Genomic DNA, 19,657 nt, shown 5'->3' on the forward strand with positions numbered 1-19,657 from the left:
AATATACCATACAAAACCATCAGCCTTAATTATAGCAGTTTTCCCAAGGTGCCTAGGGCTGCTTACCAAATCCCTGAAGCCCAAATTTAATTTTTCTGTCTTCCATTGCTATTTTGCAGTATGTATTGTGATTCTAACTTAATGACCATGTATTGTTTTTAAATCCCTTAATTCACTTTTTTATTTAAAAAAGCTATACATATTTATATTTAGTTCACACCTTCTCCACCTTCTCCACCTTCTCATAGCAGATATTGTGCTGACCCCTTTATCTTTTGTTTGCAGGCATACACGCAGTATATTTATATGCTGTGTCGTTAGCCCTAGGTTATTTTCTGTCATCTAGGCTGGAGTCACACATGCAGGAACATGTTTTCTGTTATTCTAAAGTGATACAAGAGTAACAGTGTTCTTAGTTATCACTACCACTTCTAAACAAACATACTACATAGAAAGGCGACATTAAAATGAGCGCCGTGAATCCTAGGTGAAACAGCTTGACACAATTTTCACAATAATGCCATTCAGGTGAGAAGATGACCTGAGGGATGGTGAAATTGTTGTCCTTTTATACATGTATATACTATATCCTGTTATATTTTATTGCAGTTAGTGTTGCTGTCTCACTGCTCTTGGGTGCTGGGTTTGATTCTATACTGGGGTGCCAGCTATATGAAGTTTTTGTTCTCCCTCTGTTTGCTCCAGGATAATTGGTGTCTGCATGAATTTGTGTTAGTGTGCCCTTCGATGGACTGGCTTACCAAGTCCAGGTACCTTGTCCTGAGTTGCATCCTGTGCCTCAGGGGTTGACTGAGTTGCTAGTATCCTTGTGAGGGAGGCATGTATGCTAAAAGCCCTTGTCCTCCACCAAATGGCTGTATTCCCAACAACCTGACAAATCTTTGGGTGAATATTCCTGCATTGACTTAATCTGAATTTGAAGTCCTCTTTTGATACATAAGATATAACTTAATATCCATCCAAAAGGGGGAAAGTTCTCTATGTCAGACAGACAAAGAAGAGTTTATTCTGTAGGATGCCACACTGATGGCTGAGTATCTTGTTGTGCAGTATAGGACAGGTGTCAAGTGTCAATACTGAGTGCTTGGAAACACTGTGACTGCTGCTCCCATCACTGGGATATTCTCATACCTTCACAAAAATAGCAACAGAGTGAATTTTAGGATGACCTTTCATTGAAAAGAAATTTAAAAATGTTAGGGGGATACTTTTTAAGTACTTAAGTCTACCTTGAAAAACAAAAATGTAGGTGAAGATAGTGCTTTAAAGTCATCATTCGCTTCACCATTTGTCTTCTCAAGCATGTAGTTGAGATGTTCGACACAGGGTGTCACTATTTTGTATGAGAAAATATGAATTCTTTATTTTGATAACTTTTGCTGAGTGAAGTGTCATTTGAAGGAGTGTGTCATTTTTTCTGTTTAAATACTATTTTCATATGTGACAATTAAACAGTAAAATAAAGATTTAAATATAGAAGGTATACATTTCATTGTTATTTTCATGTTTTATTATTAATGCTGTATTTATACAAAAAAATCAAATCAATACTGTAGGTTTATTATTAATACTGAATCCAAAAAAACTAGCAACATGAGAGCACTACAACATGGTGATTCTAAAAACATGTTTTGACATATCAGCATATATTTTTGATCAGAAAGCTGTTGTGGTGAGTCACAACATTTTAGAGAAGGTTTATAGAATTTTAGTAGGAAGCATCCCTACTTTTGATATCAGGGTATGGTATGGTAGCCCTTTTTTTACAATGCCTGAAAAATGTATTAAAAAAATCTTTTGTTCCCTGTGCAATCAGTATATTCAAAGCAGCTAAGTGACTATGTGTAATGGTAGTGTTATATGGGCAGAGCAAGATGCGTGTCTATGTATTGTTGCATGTCTAGGACTATTGTTTGTTTTAAATGTGTATTTTTTTGTGTTGTGTTGTTTTTTTGTTTTATATATTTTCTTGTAAGACACAATAGACTAATTCATGCTTACAGGGTGTGTGGGTGAATTTACTGTGCAAAATTGGGATTGGAATTAAGACAGAAAGTGTGATTTGATAAAATTGATGTTCCACCATTAAATCCATGACTGTAAAAACAGGAGGGAAAGAAGCAATCTTTTATTTTGAAAAAAATGCATGTGGATCACTCCAATCTCAATCAGCTCACAGACATCATTACAGGTGTTTTGTTAAAGAAAATGGATCCTCAATTGTGCAATAATATTTAACCTATGCTGAGATTTTCTGAACCATCCATCTTGAAAACTCCTCAGTTTATGGCACTCTGCTATTCTTAAAATGGCAGAGATAAAATGGAATCAGGCTCTTAATCAGTATGTTTAAAGAGGACATTATAAGGCTATAATTTGAATGGTCCAGAAGAACAATTTAACATTCTTTACCTGTGTTAAGGGTCATATTGTCTATGCAAACTAAAGTTATCTGAAAATATCTTTGACATCATCAAATTTGGAGTAGAGGAGAGGAAACTCTTGTGTTTTTCAACAAAGGAGTGTGGCAAACTGGTGAATCCAATTTACTGTGATGTTTCAAGGACCAGCTGAACTTTGTGCTGTCACACTTGAAATTACTTGATATTACAAGATATTCAAGTGCAACCTATTCAGCCAAAGGTCTTCTTAAACTTGATTATTCTTACAGTATTTGTTCCTCACAACTATGGTGTTGTAGGCTAGTCTTTCACTAGTGTGACACCCCACCATTTCTCACAGAATGAGGTTTTCCCTGAGCCTCTTTTCACCTGGACACGAGTCGGAGGTCGTCTATTGGACGGCAGCTTGGAGCATGATGGGAAGGAGCTGGTGTTGGAACGAGTGCCGGCAGAGCTGAACGGCTCCATGTATCGCTGCACAGCCCAGAATCCCCTGGGATCCACGGACACCCACACTCGGCTCATTGTCTTTGGTGAGTAGGTGGGATTGGCAGCGAATAACATACTACAACCTCCCTTTAGAGACAACACACCGTGAAAGATAGTATTGGTTGGTCCTTGGCATTTACATCACTGGCCACCTGTTCTGAAAATGTCTTTTCAGAAAAGGAAGCTCAGTTTTAAGAGTAGTCTCAGCAAGAACCTACAGAGGTGTCATAAGGACAATGGGACTGTGCCTGCTAAACTGAGACATTTATACTAATTTCTGTTTTGTAAGTTGTGTGTTATTCTACTACTTGCATGCTATTCTCTTCTAATTGGCTGAGCTGGATAAAATCCCATCTACTGCTTTCACGCTTTGTACTTTTGCACTTGATATGTTGCTTGCATGATACAGTAGGTTTACAAGAAACCTGCCCTGTCACAAAAACTTCAAACTTAAAGAAAATATTCTCTAGAGAAGTGAAGAGGTTACAAAGTACACAGTCTGATAAAAGGCAAAACAAGGTGCTCTTTGTTCTTAAAACAAATTTAGAGCAGTCCCTCTTACCAATTTCCTTACATTTTATCACAGAAGTATCCAGCTATGTGGGCCAATGCTGTGGTCCAGAGACACCCTCAGAAAAGTGCTGACATAGTTCATTCTACAAATGTGACCTTTTCCATTGCAACATTTTTTTTAAGAAAAGCAAATTGAGTTCAGGCAGCTATTGAGCTGTAAATGTTACAAAAGTGTACCCAAGACCATGGAACAAAGCTTTAAAGCCTTAATTCTCTCTACCCAGGAAGAGGCCCAGTAAAATGGTTGGATCTGTTGTCTGTTCAGTGAATTCAGTAAAAATAGCTACTGAAATGGTGGAGCTTTGGGGACAAATAATGCAGCTTCTCTTTACACAGCCAATTAGAGTTGCCTACAATATAAATGTCACCTCAATGTTCTCTACCTTTTGTGTGTGATGGAATGTAGGTCATTTGATTGAAACTGCTTTACAAATGTTTCTATTTAGTATGAGGCAAACATCTATGATTAAAACAACCTCAGCATTGTACCTCTGTCAAGTAATTATTCCCCTCAGATTTGTGCTGCGTTCATTGTTAATCCTGGGTCATTCATTACATGCTAAAAAATAATAAATCAAATGTTTTTCCTCTAATTGTGGAGTTCCTTTTCCAAGTACTGTAGTGCAATTAATCTTTTTATTGTGCCCCTATTTGTAAAATAAGAATCTGAACATAAATCTATTTTCATCTAATTGGGTTTATTTGTGAAATGAACAGTTTCAAACTCTGGAAACTAGCACTCCAGAATAATACTGTTCCCCTTACTTTGTAAGCAATTGTTGTCTACCTAAACTCTGTACTCCAACATCTTAACATTCTGATCCTGGGGACCTTTAGTCTTGTAGTCAGCATTGTGAGTTTAATTTTTTAATTTGCTTAATAAGAAATTCAAAATTGTTTTGCTTTGAAACAGGTGGGTTTCAGAAGATTTCTGAGGACATTGACAGGGAAGACCAGGCCTAAGCTACTCAGAATCTTTGGCTCAGCCCAACAATGAATACTTAACAACTGTGTATGCAACACAGACCTCTAACCTCTTGAATCCTGCAAATCCCAAAGCTCAGCCTTTTCTCTGTTTGTCTTTACAGAAAACCCAAGCATGATGAAAGGCACACAGAATTTAAACAGTGAGTTTTCATTATTTCTCCTTCACCTATTCCAAGATATTTCTTGAGTGTTATAGGTAAATCAAGAGCATTACAGATGTATCGACATTCAGTAAGCAAAACAAAATAGTACAGTAAGTTATGTGTACAAAATCAGTGTACTCTGCTGCTATGAACATCATGCTTACAATTACAGTGAAAGCAACTACTGTAGATGTAGGATGATAATGAGGGATTAATTAAATGCACATACTGTAGCATTTTAACCTGTCCCATTTAAAATGTGCCTGCACATTGAATGTAAAACATCACAAGGTATAGACAGTCTGATGTGATTGTGCATCAGACTACAACATTGTGGTATAACAGTGGGATGGAATCCACAGTATCCGTCTCTTTAGTTTTATTCCTGAGATTCCTGCCTCCAGTATAAAGTTAAGGAAGTGAATGTATTTAATATAACTTGTGAATAGAAAGATTCTTTGGGGTGTCAGAATGATAACTATCTACAGGTCACATAGAGGAACTGTACTTTAGGACACTTCCTGCTTCTACCTTTAAGATTGGCACAGCACTCAGAAGCCCAACAGAGTTTTGCAGATCACATTTCCTTATAAATCACATCATGAAATATGAGACAAAAACACATTATTATTCCCTTGATTTATTTTGATGGCCACAGAATTTATTTACTATTATTTTGAAAATAATAGTGCAAGAACCGTGTGTCTCTCTCTCTCTCTTTTTGTCTGTCTGTTTGAGTATTTGAATATGCAAAAACGCAGTCGTGCTTCAAAACAGGTGGAAAGCTGTAAGGACAGAATTAGGTCAGCATAAGTCTAAGATCTCAAGCGGACTGTTTTTTTGCAAGTCAAAACACTTGTAAAACAACTCTACTGAGTTCCCCTTGCTCACATCCTCTCAAGAGAGAGACAGGCCCTGTGTTTTCCTGAATGCGTCTTCCCTTTCAATCACTTTAGGCTGTTTAGAAGGATATAGTCAGGCGGCTTATGTATGTGCTTACAGAAATTGTAATATCTAATGAGGAGTTTCTGCATTGTAGCTTGTTTACTTGTATCCAGCCTTCGTTGTCCTAATCCCTCAGGATGCAGAACATGAAAATTCTCTCGTTATTGCCTTTTTTCAATTAGATAGTAAAGCGTTCCATTGTTTCCTTTATGATGTCCCTCTTTTCAAACATTTGGGACATGCTTTTGCAGTTTGGAACAAAGTGTGCCGATTAACATTTTGTTTTTTCAGTTTTGTGTCTGACTGACCAGTTTTGTACTGTGCCACACACAAAAGGGCTCGCAAAACTGCATCCCACTACATGCCATGTACCACACAGATAAATGCACACATTAATGAACAGAAAATGCCAGGAAACTAGGGCAGACCCTTTAATGGAGTCCAATTAAAAATAAATGACAGTACTTTACTAGCTTGCAGGTCTCTAAAAATACACTCCAGCATGGAATTCAGTCTAGTACAGTTTATATGTGTGTGGTTAATATGCTGTAGAGACAAATGAGAGCTATTTCTAGTGTGATTGCTCCATCCCAGTGGCCTTTCTTAAAGGACATTACTAAACTGGCTTCCACAATACAGGTTCACAGTTTTGTGCGTTCAGATCCACCTCTGTTTAAAAGCTCCCGCAATCCTGATTGCGCAAGAATTATATTCCCATTTGAGTCATCTAATCTTCACTTCCATGTCAAGGTTAAAGTAGCAGTTTGTATTGAGAATTATTAACTCTGTTGTTCTAAGGAAGTTTTGCCATGTCGGGCAGAGTGTTATTGAACAGGATGGCAGAAGAGCACAGTTTCAGACTTAGTCATGGTGCTATTCTCCTTCCAGATGCAGCCCCCTGTATGGAAACACTGGGACTGACGACGGCAGTGCTCATCCTTACAGTGACTCTCGAACTGACGTGAGCCTAAGGCCCTGTGGCACACCTCCCCCCCCCCCCCAAGTCTTTCCCAGATGCCCACCTGTCCATTTGTCCTCAAGTCTGTCCGTCCGTCCATCTGCCAGGCCGCAGCACCACCATGAAGCAGGACCCCCCTCCTACCCCTCCCTCCCGACTTCTTTTTTTTGTAAAAACTTTTAAAAAGAATGAGAAACGAACAGGCCACCTTCCGTCAGGTCTTTCCTTGTTTATCTGTCGACTTGTTTCGCCTCTATCTGTCAATCAATAAACATCAAATCTGTTTAAAAAAAAAACATGGACAAAAAAACAACTACTTGACTTGGGGTTATGTTTTTTATAATTCTGAAATCTGCAAAACTGTTGGTTCCATAATGCATCTCATTATGAGGAGTGGACAGGCCTGTGGTGTGTATTTCTTGACAATTGTATACTTATTGTACAGTCTTCAGGAGTCATTATGCAATGTCTGTGGTTGAACATATTTTCAAGACTGTTTCTGAAAATCAAAATAAGATCCTTGCTATGAGTTTCTTGGAACTTTCCAAGCTCATGTTCCAAAACGATAGCAAACACTGTTTTAGATTAACAGTCTCAGTACTACAGTTAGATGTTGTGTGAACATTCGCGTCAGTGGGGTAGGACAGGTGTATAATTCAAGTTTTGAAATTGGGGAGGATGGATTAATCTGAATCATCTCATCTCGCAGCTTTTTCTTGTATTTAGTCTTTTCCAGGGAAGTTTTGAAGAAAGGTATGCAGTTCAAAACACACCAGACAATACACTATTATTCTAATACCATGTGTTTTGCACTCCTACCTGTAGAGCAGGTTTATAGAAGGAAAGAAATCATAAAACTGAAAGCTTATCCACCTCCAGAGGTTGACATAAATGTCTATCGATACTGGTTTTTATGCCCAAGGAAGTTTGTCTTAATTTTCAATGTTTAAATGTTTAAGTAATAGCATATGTCACTGGCACTGCATTGGTCTGTCATTTTTTATGTTTTGTTTGGTTTGTTTTTGGAGGATAATGAATCTGTGAATGACTGTCCCTTCCCATGACAAAGAGCTATGCTATTAAAGAAAGCCTTCTCGAAGCAGGGAGCAATTTGGTGGGGAGATGCATTGGGATTAACATTTGAAGTAATTAACTCCAATCCTAGACATGTGGTAAAATGGATATTTCAGCTGTTTAAGAGAGCCTGGGTGCTAGGTTCATGGCAACCAATACATCATGTGAGGTGGGGAGGGAAAACTGTCCAAGGTTTTTCATTCACCCATGGTAGTTTGGTACAACATTTGGGGAACCTAGCCTTTCTGACACATCTCACTTGCTTTCCAACACTTAACTGTTTCCTTTTTATGCTTCCAACCTTGGAAGAGCACTTTCAGGTATACTGAAGTATTAATGTACTTGTAAATAAGATCTTAAGATACAGAGCCATAATAAATAGAATATGTAGTAGACCATAAATACAGACAGAGAAATACAAAAGATCCCAAGATCCATTTATTCCTTTTCTATGACTCTCGCTAAAATAAATTCCTTTTATTTCACAAAATGAGGAAGTGGATGGTTTGAGTATTTGATCACAACAAAGCTGCTTTTCCTTTTATCACATTCAATGATACATGTACCTGTTTTTTTTCTCATTTCCATAATAATAGCAGTTTCATCTGAAATATCTCCAATGCATTATTTTTAAAAAATATTTAAGGAAGTTTGATAAGAAAAAGACCTGTTGTGTTCAGAGTCTGCTACTATTATAATAGAACTCTAGTATAAACAACTATTGTGTTTCAGCATGTGGTTAAGGGAGTGTTTCCTGTGCTATTTGCTTTTGTTACTGAGGTTTGTATCCCTGCTGAACCTTGCTTCTATCAGAGTAATGCATTGCAATATTTGTAAGAGAGAGTTGAGGAAAAATATTCAAAACATTACTGGAGTATAATGAGAAAATTGAACATGGGATTAATAATTAAGATACAAACTGTCCTTATAATTCATCATGTAATTTGAGTCTGTGCCTATCAAATTTCAATATACTGTCAAAATATTTTTTTTCTGTTTTGTTATTAGCCATCAGATACCACACTTGATCAACCAAGCCCTGTTGAGTTTTTAAAATAAAAGAAAAGTAAAATAATTTTAACATCTTATAGAATACAAGGAAATGGCATCTGACTCACCTAAAACAAAACACATGAATTCATTCACGTTAAATTAATGCTTGAATAAGTTTATAAAGCCAATTCCTACCAATTACTGTATAAGGACACTTAAGGAGTGATCCAGATTGTTGACAAAATAATGTACTTACAAGTGATGAAGAAAATGGTTCTGCAAAGGGGTATATTTCTCCTGTGATAGAAAGGAACTAGTGAAGTTATTTCTTTGTGTGTGTGAATTTGAAATACAGTATCTAGATTGAATGGATGCACAGGATGGTGTAAATTATGTTTTTAAGGTGATCTCCAAAAGAAAGAATTCTATATTGAGGCTTTTCTTCTTTTGAAGGATTGGCTGCTTACTTATGCCGTTCCTATAAAGTAAACTTGGTCTTAGTTCTCGAGTTATTGAGATGAGTGCAACATTATTACAAGGTAGGGTTCCAAACAATGCTTTCTACTAACTCCAGTCATTCATTCCTTCCTATAATCCTGTTCCACTATAAAACAAGCTTGTCCTAAAGACTATGTCCCTGCTCCTGCCCAATGGCTTAAAGCAGAATAATCCTCTCTTATTTATTTAGAAGAATTGTGATTTAAGCCTTTCTAGACACACCGCGTATTAAAGGATTACTGCTAAAACCTCAGGTAGCAAGAGAGATCTCCAAGCTTAACAAAAATCTCAAAGAGGGACCCAGGCATTAAAAATTGCCTTACCTCCCCCTAAATCCCTCTGATTTTGGTGAATGTGCTGGAGGTCTGTCTGGCTGGGGCCTCGAAGCACTAATGAACAGTAGAACTCTTTTATGTAACACATTGCATTCTTTGGTGTTGAATCCAGTTTTTCCCTCATGCCAAGAATTCCACCTATGAGTGTCCTTCTCTTTTTCATGAGGTAAAGTAATGGTTCTTTACAGAGCCTGAAATAACACTGCAAAAAACCCACAGTGCCCTGTCCAAGGTATACATCATGTTAGCTGAACATACCTCAGTAAACATTTTCACCTCATCCCAGGAAGATAAGAAGCAGAAGGCTACAGCCTCACCATAAATTGAAAAGATGAAGAGCCCTCGGCCCAGGAAGCAGAAAAGTACCCCTGACTACATCCTTGAAGACAAATACTGTTAGGATTTCGTCCTTAAGGACTCAGAGGTCACTCAGAGAACTTCAGTTTTAAGACTACAGCCTCAGTGGAAAGGGTGCTAAAAGAACATTCCAAAGTGAAAAGTAATTCAGGAGTACTTGCTGAAAGAAGACTACAACATGACAAGTTATTGCAAATCTGAAACAAGAAAAGCAGTGGATCACTAGAGAAATGCATTATACTGTATGATTCTAAACCCATGTGTTCATTCATGCCGTTATTTTTACATCAAACATTACCTTTTGCCTTCCTTAAATTCATAAAGCATTTTTTGTTGATGTATGGTGTATGGAAAAATATTCCACAGCCCCAAACATTGAAGTACAAGCACATTAAGTAGTCCGACTCCCTGCTTTGTTGTTCATTCACTGGGAAAAGCAGAGAAACGTGTAACCGAGTTATGAACCACTGCATGGGGGAAAAAATCACTTTTCACTAGGTCAATGCATTTTTGCTTCAGCGGATGTTTTTGCAGCTTCCTAGAGTGTTGATAAAAGCATAGGGAAATTTGCCTTAACATTTATAAAAATGCAAATGCAAAAAGAAAAAAACAAACTCTTAGAGGTTAATGTGGGAACTATAGCTGATGAGAGCTGCAAAAAGAACAGATTGAGGACACAATATAAAAAGTGAACTGTGAACAATCCACAGCCAAAACATATTTTGTCCTTTTCTACTTTTCAGCATGGAATTGACCTCTGCTTGTTCTCTACAAAAGCCTTTAGCTGTGTTTGAAGACAGTTGCTTTACAGTGACAATTAAAATATAACACATTGAGACTGATTAAAGGGGTGTTAATTAAAAGCACACTGCACTGCTCAAAATAATCTTTTAATGTCATAAGGCATTAATATAAATGTTCTTTGGATATTTTACTATAAAGTTCTAATTCTTGAAAACTGCTAGCCACCAGGATTCACTTAAATAGGATGATTAGGTATAAGGGAATGGAACTTTAGGGAACTGTTCAAATGTAAGGTTTGAACAACATTCAATGTTCCAGTTTATTTTTCACAAAAAAGAAAAAACAGGCAGCATCATTTACAGCAATCTGAAATCTGACCAAATTGCTTTGTTTCATCTGCAGAAAGATTAATCTGAGAGATTAATGCTAGAATGCAAGGCACACAATTGGAAAATAGAGATTAACCTTTTTTCTGAACAAGTGGTTAAACGGAATCCCCACACTTTGGCTACAGCACGTAGACAGAAGAGCAATCAAACCTGACTGTAATAATCCTCCATAAATGGACCTGGAATGATGTAACAGCAATGGACAGCCTAAGGTAATCTACTTTACAACTTTTTGTGCATCTGGGAGCATGTGTGTCGCAAAATATGGCCCCACCTTGAGCTTTTTCCAGCTTCGGTCTCTGTAATCATCAGATTATAAATTGCATGGTCCTTCATTCCCCTTCTGCCACAAATAAAAACATGCCCAAGGAGTGAGACATTTTATATGGCCTGAAATCATTCCTGCCCTGCACTGCTGTTGTGTGATGTAATCCATTATTTTCTGTCAGTTTTATTTGACTTTTAACCTGTATTTTCAAAAGCATTAATTACTAAAGCCCACCTGCTTCATTTTTTTTTATTTCTGCTGCTACAGCACACTCTATCAATCACCAGGGTTGTGTGGCTATCACTTTTGTATCCCCATGCTTGATTCTGAGCAGAAGGAAGCTACACATAAAAGGGATCTCAGTGTTTCTGTACTTTCTTCCATGTTCTCATCAAGACAATGTGGAAAACACAAGTAGCATATAGAATACTTGGGTATAAAACAGAAAAGGTACTGAATTTAAATCAAGGGAAGATATATGAAGCTTTACACACTACTTCAACTCACCAATTTAGAAACTGCTTTATCCAATACAAAATTGCAGGGGATGCCGGAAACTGATCCAGTAGGTAACAGACACAAAGACGGACTCACTGTAGACATGGATGTCAGTCCTACACTCACACACACACACTCACACACCAGGACAAGTCTCTTACAGAAGTCAATAACCTACTAGCATGTCTTTGAACTGTGGGAGGAAACCCCCACATACATGGGGAGATTCCACACAGATTATTGTGTTCATACTGTACAGGGGCTCACCATACAACAGAAGGGTATTACATCTTCAAAGAAGAGTTTCAGAGTTCAAAGAAGAGCAACAACAATATTTCCACAAGGGATTGTTAGATGCAGGCTGTTCTCATTTGTCTAGGTCTGAGATTGAGGGAATGAGAATGAGATTTGACCCAAATATATAAAATACATCTATGTCTTAAAGGATTTAAATAAGATCAGTCTGGGAGGCTACTCAGCAATGATGCATTGAACCACAATAGGAAACTACTACAGAGAAAAGGAAACTTCATCACACCTTGCAAACCTTGGAACAGGTTTCCAAACCAAGTAGCTAAGACCCGAAATCTGGGATCCTTAGATAAATTTAGTTTGTGACTAAACTACCAAATGCAACATCCTAAAGTTTTGGGTGTTTCAGAGCCATAAAGCTATGGTTTAATTCAGAAACCCAATTTTGTAACCATCCTATAGAGGACATAAGTCACAACAATTATTAAATTAACAAGATAGGTCAAATGGCCTCTTCTCATTTGCAACCTGTTACATTCTTAAATTAGTGGTTCACTTTGCTAATCATCCTCCCAGGCTGATTCTGTGGCAGCTTTGTAATATTAATGACATAAATACATTTTCAGAAATGTAACATTACACACTGCTAATCAAGAAAACCCTGCAGTACTTCCGTTAGCTGCTATGAATTCAGATCAGTACGTTTTTGTGCTATGGATGTGCACAAATCTTTCAGGAGCTCAAATTTGAAAATCATTTTATTCCTTAAACCAAAGGGATGTGCAATGTAAACTGTGGGAAAACAATTTTCACTAAACCTTCAAGAAATCAAGTTAACTTATTTAAGAAAGTAGGATAACAGTGACAGGGTAAATGTTCATAGAACAAATGAGCGTGGTAATTTCAGATGTTGCTTCAGACACTAAAAATAGAAAACACAGCCAGTGCTCAATACAATAACCTACATTATTGGTCATGATATCATCTTATCTTAAAAAAGCTACAAAGTTAGTAAATATTAGCAAGACAGAGAAAGCAAAAGATAACTTTTTTGTATTAAGTTTGTCCTTACAAAACACATCACATAAGCTAATGGCCTTTCATCTTATAGATGAAATTGCAGATGCATTAAGGCAAAGGCCGTGAATTTAGCTGAATATTTCCAGTCACTAGATTTAACTGATTAAATTTTCAAATATCTAAAAATGTCTTAGAAATTTTGTCCAATTATCCTTTTTGCTCCAATGATGAATGCCACCTATGCCTATAGTCTGTGCTATCCTAAAGAGCTTATTCACAGGCAAATAAAAATCTTCATTAAATTACTATTTCTCTTATATTTTTGTTTTTTCTTAGTACTGCTTTGTCTAGCAGATGATTTTATCCAAGTTCACTTACACAGGTTACAGACAGGTGCAGAAATAATAAATAGTACAATTTAAATATGCTTCAGAAAAAAAAATTACCGTTAACATTAAAATATATATTTCAATGTGGACGTTTACATTGACAGTGCATAGCTCAACCTGCTTGGGCCCAGCTTTGTAGCATGACAACTGAACAACCCAGGAAAAGTTCCAGTTTGCTTTATAGTGTGCTTAAAGGACATGCCTAATTATACTGTATCATCTGGTTTTCTGTGTTCATCCTATGGAAAACTGGCTGATGAGCAAAGGTATGCCTCTTACGCTGTGAACTCCTGTTGACAAAATTGCACGCACAAATGCCTGCTAATTAAAATGTCAACTTTCAAATGTCACATTCTATGCTATTTACTGTGTAAAGAAACATGCTGATTGCTTATTAAGGCTCACTGTCTTATTTTAACAGATGACGTCACACTGATGAGCTGGGAGTTTTTTAGCAGCGTTACTACAATATCACAAATTAAAGAAGCTTAGACTTATCTAAAGAAAAAATTAGCATGACCAATTTCCCTGTCTAATAGCATTTCAAAGAGAGGCTTGCGTTTTGGTAATATATTTTTAAATTTGCAAATCTGTCACAGTTCAAATGCATGTTGCTGAAGGTGTTGACATGGCTTCATTCTAGAAATGTTTGGATAAGAGTCTCATATCTTTTAACTACGGTCACCCAAACAAGCTAGTTGAGCTGAATCCTCGGGGCTGAATGAAAGTTTGTCAGCTTTCTTGTGTTCTTATTTATGCTTGTAATGCTTGTATTTATGCTTGTAATATTATGCCTGTAATATTATTTGAGAATAATGCATGGATATTCTGTTTACAGTAGTAAGTACCATCCCCAAAACTATGGACTGCCAGAGCAAAGTGTAATACTGTATTATACTAATTAAGTAGAATCATTGTGATACAAATGAAAATGTAAAATATAACATTTATCATGCCTCAGCTCATCTAGTAAAGTGACATTTAACAGGACTTGCATACATGGCTCAAAGAAATTTCATGTCAGCTACAAAAATTTTGCTTTTGAATCGATCTATTGAATCGTGTACAATTCCCTAGACATAATTAGATCTTGGAACAGTAACTCAAAACCTGGATGATCCAGCAAAAACAAAAACGATGGCAGCTCTACAAACAATCAGCTGCATTTCATCAGTTCAATGCTATATGCATTTACAAGTTAAAAATTTTAGTTTATGAACCTTTTAGAATTCATTCAACCTGCGTTGATGTAAAAGTAATTGAGTTTCATACTGGGAATACATAAGTTATCTACCATAGCTCAGGATCTTGCAGAGTTGCAGCTATTTATACATCTTACAAAAAACACTTTTCAGGGTTATGGTGTTTTCAAGAGCAAACTGTTGCTAAGGATTATGGGAAGGAATATTAGCTCACATTTTCACAAAGGTGAAAGGCAAAATTGTCTAATTCAACTAATTATTCCTATACACTTGCACACGTATATTTGCATAAGAGCACAAGCATTATGCATATGTTGTACAATAGCAGGTAAGCAGCTACAGAAAATGTAAGTAGCTACAGAAAAAGCACTTGTCTGTTCCATGTCTGATTTTCGTCATGAAACAGAACTCAAACAAATCTAAGATATCTACCACAGTGTGAAATTACCTCTAGTTAGTATCAAGCATTTATCATTATTGTCCATACTTATTCCTTAAGACAATTGGCAGCACAACAGCTTTATCTGGTGATCTCTCTAGGAATTGATACATTAATTTCCTGACAGCTTTTTCCCAAGAGAAACCATTAAGGGAATTAAGACTTTGTAACTCCACAAGACCACAGAGGGGTGTCTGGTCTTTCTTACATATGGGTTTCAAGACAGACCATTTTTGATTTGCACATCATCCTTCTTTGTAGATTTAATGATCCACTGACAGTGTTGCACAGTTTATGAATCAGTAAATGCAAACCGTATTTCAAAAACACAGCTGCCACTAAGTATAACAGTCACAACAAAATCAATAGTACTGGGGCAAGACAAAATGCTTTGTCTGACAGACAAAAATTTAAAATGTAACGACTCATGTAAGTTAAAGCATTCACCTCAAACTTAGAGGAATTACCTCTGTGCCTATTAACTGCGTTTCTTCAAAACTGCTCTAGTCACAGTGAAAACTCCTTTAGGATTCTGACTGTTGCAGTAGATGTTATCATATTACTTAAAATCTAGTTAATAAAAATAAATCTGAAAAATACAGCTTCTCCTTGGGTTACAGTCACTATTAAACCACACAAATAAATGACAGAAACTTCCCAAACTTTAAAGAACAAGATCAGGTAACTGAAAATCAGTCTTCATTCTTGATCTGTGCAGTCGCAGATAAAACAAAATACAATGGGTCATAGTGTTAATATTATTTAGTAACCAGCATCTAAAAGGAAACACCTGTTCACATGATACAATATAAAGGCAATTTATTTTTGATTACTTTGTCAAAGTAATGGAAACAGTGAAAATGATAGCTTTCTGTTTTTCTTTTTTCACAATCATTTCCATTTAAAAAAATATTAAATGTATTTGACTATTGTCCCACCACCTACCATTAAATGTTTTTGATAACTAGACCTGAACATTGCAATTAAGAAGCGAGAAGCATCCAGAGGAATTGAAGTATTCCACTGCATTGCTGCCTGCCCTATTGTCATCCAAACTACATTTCCAAAGTAAGGAGCAGCAGAAACACAGAAGCTCCTTTGTGCCCAGTGCTTCAATTATTCAAAACCCATTGCACCTACTGACCTGGGCTCCTGTTACTAAATTAAAAGACTGGTATCAAGTGACGAAACAGTGACTGCTTTAGAAATGACACCCCTCAAATATTTATCTCTGTCTTGTTTTCTGAGGATTCTGTTTCTGCTCATATACCAGCTGTGTGTGTCGACACTGACCAAAGGCAAAGAGTACGCAATTAATTGGATATTAAACTGCAAGAAAACACATGCACACAAACCCTAGGCTACTGTAAATGTGTCTCTCTAACTATTACAGCAGGAACCTACTCAAGATATAACCAAGATATAAGTCTGCTTCATGATTGAGGTCACTGGGTAAAAATAATTGTAATTTAATACAATTTGGAATCCACTACTGAGTTAAAGACTAGGCTTTTAGCTATAACTCCTGATACCCTTGGAAGAATGAGTACAAGCAGACATGACCCAACATACCCAACTATCAGCACTATTTGTCTTTTGATGCACTGCAAGCTCCAAGCTCCACAGAGCCTTACAGGACAGTAAGAGTCTCTCCATGACACCCTACTACCCTGCAAGTCACAGGGGTGTATTTGCTTGAAAACTACTACTTGGGGAATCACAGTCACAGTTGGATTACAGCCCCCTTACCCCATAGCCGAAAGCCTCTTTTTTAAAACCACTTGTTTCTTTTTATACAGTTTTATCAATTAGGAATCATCTATAGCTACCCATCAGCTTTCCTGCTACAACCTTTGGACCAGCACTTGAGGAATGGAGGCAGGGGCATGGTTTTCTGAAAACATGAACTTATTTTAGCACCAAGTACAAAAGTGTCACAGCTCTTCCCTACAAACCTGAAACGCTGTAGGTGGTCAATACGTCAAGGGTTCAGTCTTGTGTGGTGAGCTGTGGATACTTCAGCCAATTCAAGCCCACACAGCGTTGGCAGGATTCAGAATATTGTGTGCGGTCATTTAAGGAATTCTGGTCCCAGCTGGTTAATGACAAACCACATTATTGGGCTGGCAAACTCAAACTAAAGAGCTGTAATTGTTCACTTGTAGAGTTGCCTAGTATGGAAACATCCTCTTTCTCCACATTTATATAAGAGAAGTTGTGATATTCCCTAAGGGATTCAAATTTATATGGCTGTATGGAAATTCAAGAAATTTGATTTTAAAAAAAAGGATGCACAGAAGTGGGACAGCTCAGCAACATCACCACAAAGAAATTGAAATAGAAAACCATACCTCTTCCTTCCTGATCTTTTCTCGGCTTGGTATCGGCCTCTCCATCCAGATACAGTCTGACACATGAAGATCAGGTCAGAGATTAAAAAAAAGGATAGAATCTAAAATGTTAATGTCACTTCATGAAAAGAGACTATAATCCAGTAGTGGAAATAAGACAGCAAAATGTTATAAAACAGGCAACATATAAAGTGATCCTCTTAACAAGACTGCACATTCCTCTCAAAAAAATAAAGGTTATTTTACAAAAAAATAACAGAGGCAGACACTGTATTTTTAGGATTGTAATAGAATTGCGGAACCCTTCAGTGTACTCCATCCCAAAGCAATACACAAACACACACTTTAGGTATATTTATGGTATTACTTATGTAACATTAGTTGAATCTTAAACTCAGTATATAAAATACCAATAAACTAGTACAAAACAATAAGGTTCCACAAACCTATAATCATACAGTATATCCCATAAAGCTACTGAACATTACCTTTCACAGACCCTAAAAAACAGATATACTGTAACCGTATAATGTACTTTAAAAGTCAGCCTATGGGTGCATCACTAATACAGTTCCAAAAAAATATAAAAAGGCTATGCATTTGTACTAGTACTATTTGTGCTTGTACAGGTGAAGGAGGAAACGTTTCATAGCAAATACTGAGACACACCACAACCAATGCCATCTTTATGAAACCACAGATTGCTAATGCTTTATATTGATCCTTTACCATCTAAAATACCAGCATAAGTTCTTAACACTTAATATACATGTGTTACAAAGACACCCAAAGAAATCTGAAGCCTATGTCAAAACATGCCAACAGTGTCAGTATTGGTGTGTTTGTCCTTTTCCTTTCTTTTTCCTTTGTATTTTCTCCCCATAATCAAAGTTCTCAACCACAGACAGTGAGGCAGGAGGCACTTAAGAAGGATGGAGGAGCAGAATGTTCATTTTCCACAGTTTAATGTGGTAGTGTCTGGTGGCACTGAATCAATTTGGACCAGACCATGGGCAGAGGGGAGCAGGAACTAAAAAAAGATTAATGGGATGACACAACACCCGGAAATCCGCATAGTGACAGTCCTCACACAACCCATATTGTTTCACCAAGCTTCCTCCTGTAATCAGCTGGACACACCTGCCCCTGACAAAGAGGACATAAGAAACCTGGTTAAAGGGGCTTCAAACAGGTTCCAGGAAGAGAGCTGAGGACTTTAGAAAGGAAGGATTGCAAGATCCTGGACCCAGGATGAGACTCAACTCAAACACTAGAGACTGAGCACAGAGAAGGGAAACTCCAACATCAACTTTCTCCCCCTCTCACCAAAATTGGACTCAGAAACAAACAGGGTAGAGGGACAACACCAGGGACACGTTGTTCAGCACACCTGGGACTTAAGAAGATGCCTAAGAACCACCGAAGAAACTACACAGAGGACAGAACTGCTGGACTGCATTCTTTGGGCCATTTGTTGTGGTAACTGGGGCCATTGGGGTACTTGTGCTGGTCTGAAATGTGTGCTCCTTGGAAAGAATTTTGTGTTATAGGCTATGAAATGGGTAGGCAGGGTGTTGGAATTGGTAAGGAATAAAATGGGCACTAAGGCAATACCAACTGTCTGGTCTGTGGGTTTACCCATGATTCTGCAAAATAAAAGAACCTGTGGCAAAGGAAGAAGGGTCCTCTGTTATTGCTAGGTGGTGTAGTCAGTACACAGCAAAAGTAGTTCCTGAATTTAAGGGGTCATCAATCTGTGCTACCTCCAGCATGGCCATGCCTCTAAAAGGAAAACATTTTAATACTTTTTATAAGCATTTTGTGTTACTTTCACTGACCCAGCTCTTAATTGGACAGAAATAGAGGGCAAGAGGAAGTTAATCGCTGCTAATTTAAAACATACAATAACCCATTAGTACAGTCAAACCAATTGACCTTGAACAACTGAAATTAAACACATCTGGGAAAACATCAAATAAACCAAGTTACAATTTTTTATAAATTGCAAATGTAGAAGATACAGTAACTATGCTTCCTATTGATTATTGCATGATTACATGCATTATAAAAATATTTCACTGTAACTCATTCAAATACAAATAGTGCAGTGTTTTTCTACTCTGCATTTCCATAATAATACAGTGCCATACCACGGTTGTCCAAGAATATAATTAATTTTCCAAAATATGTTCACGGAACATAAAGAAACTTGTGAAGCAATTTATATTTCAACAATACTAAAATGTGTTAACATCTATGTAAAATGCAAATAGTGCAGACAAGAGGCTACTATTTGTATTACTAACACAATGGTATAAAGCAAATGCCAG

The 19,657-nt window shown here is 37.0% G+C and overlaps 1 protein-coding gene across 1 annotated transcript in view; it reads left to right on the forward strand.

Annotated features, from left to right (window-relative positions):
• LOC148642011 (immunoglobulin superfamily member 21-like) overlaps positions 1–6,831 on the forward strand; it is a 219,674-nt gene extending 212,843 nt beyond the window's left edge. The window contains exons 8-10 of the mRNA XM_088616875.1: positions 2,764–2,956; positions 4,574–4,612; positions 6,449–6,831. Coding sequence (XP_088473001.1) covers positions 2,764–2,956; positions 4,574–4,612; positions 6,449–6,525 — 309 coding nt within the window. The 3' untranslated portion in view covers positions 6,526–6,831. The remainder of the gene's footprint in view (positions 1–2,763; positions 2,957–4,573; positions 4,613–6,448) is intronic.
• Positions 6,832–19,657: the final 12,826 nt, after the last annotated feature.

The sequence above is a fragment of the Lepisosteus platostomus genome, chromosome 23, assembly GCF_059453375.1.
Source record: "Lepisosteus platostomus isolate fLepPlt1 chromosome 23, fLepPlt1.hap1, whole genome shotgun sequence".
NCBI classification, from domain to species: domain Eukaryota; kingdom Metazoa; phylum Chordata; class Actinopteri; order Semionotiformes; family Lepisosteidae; genus Lepisosteus; species Lepisosteus platostomus.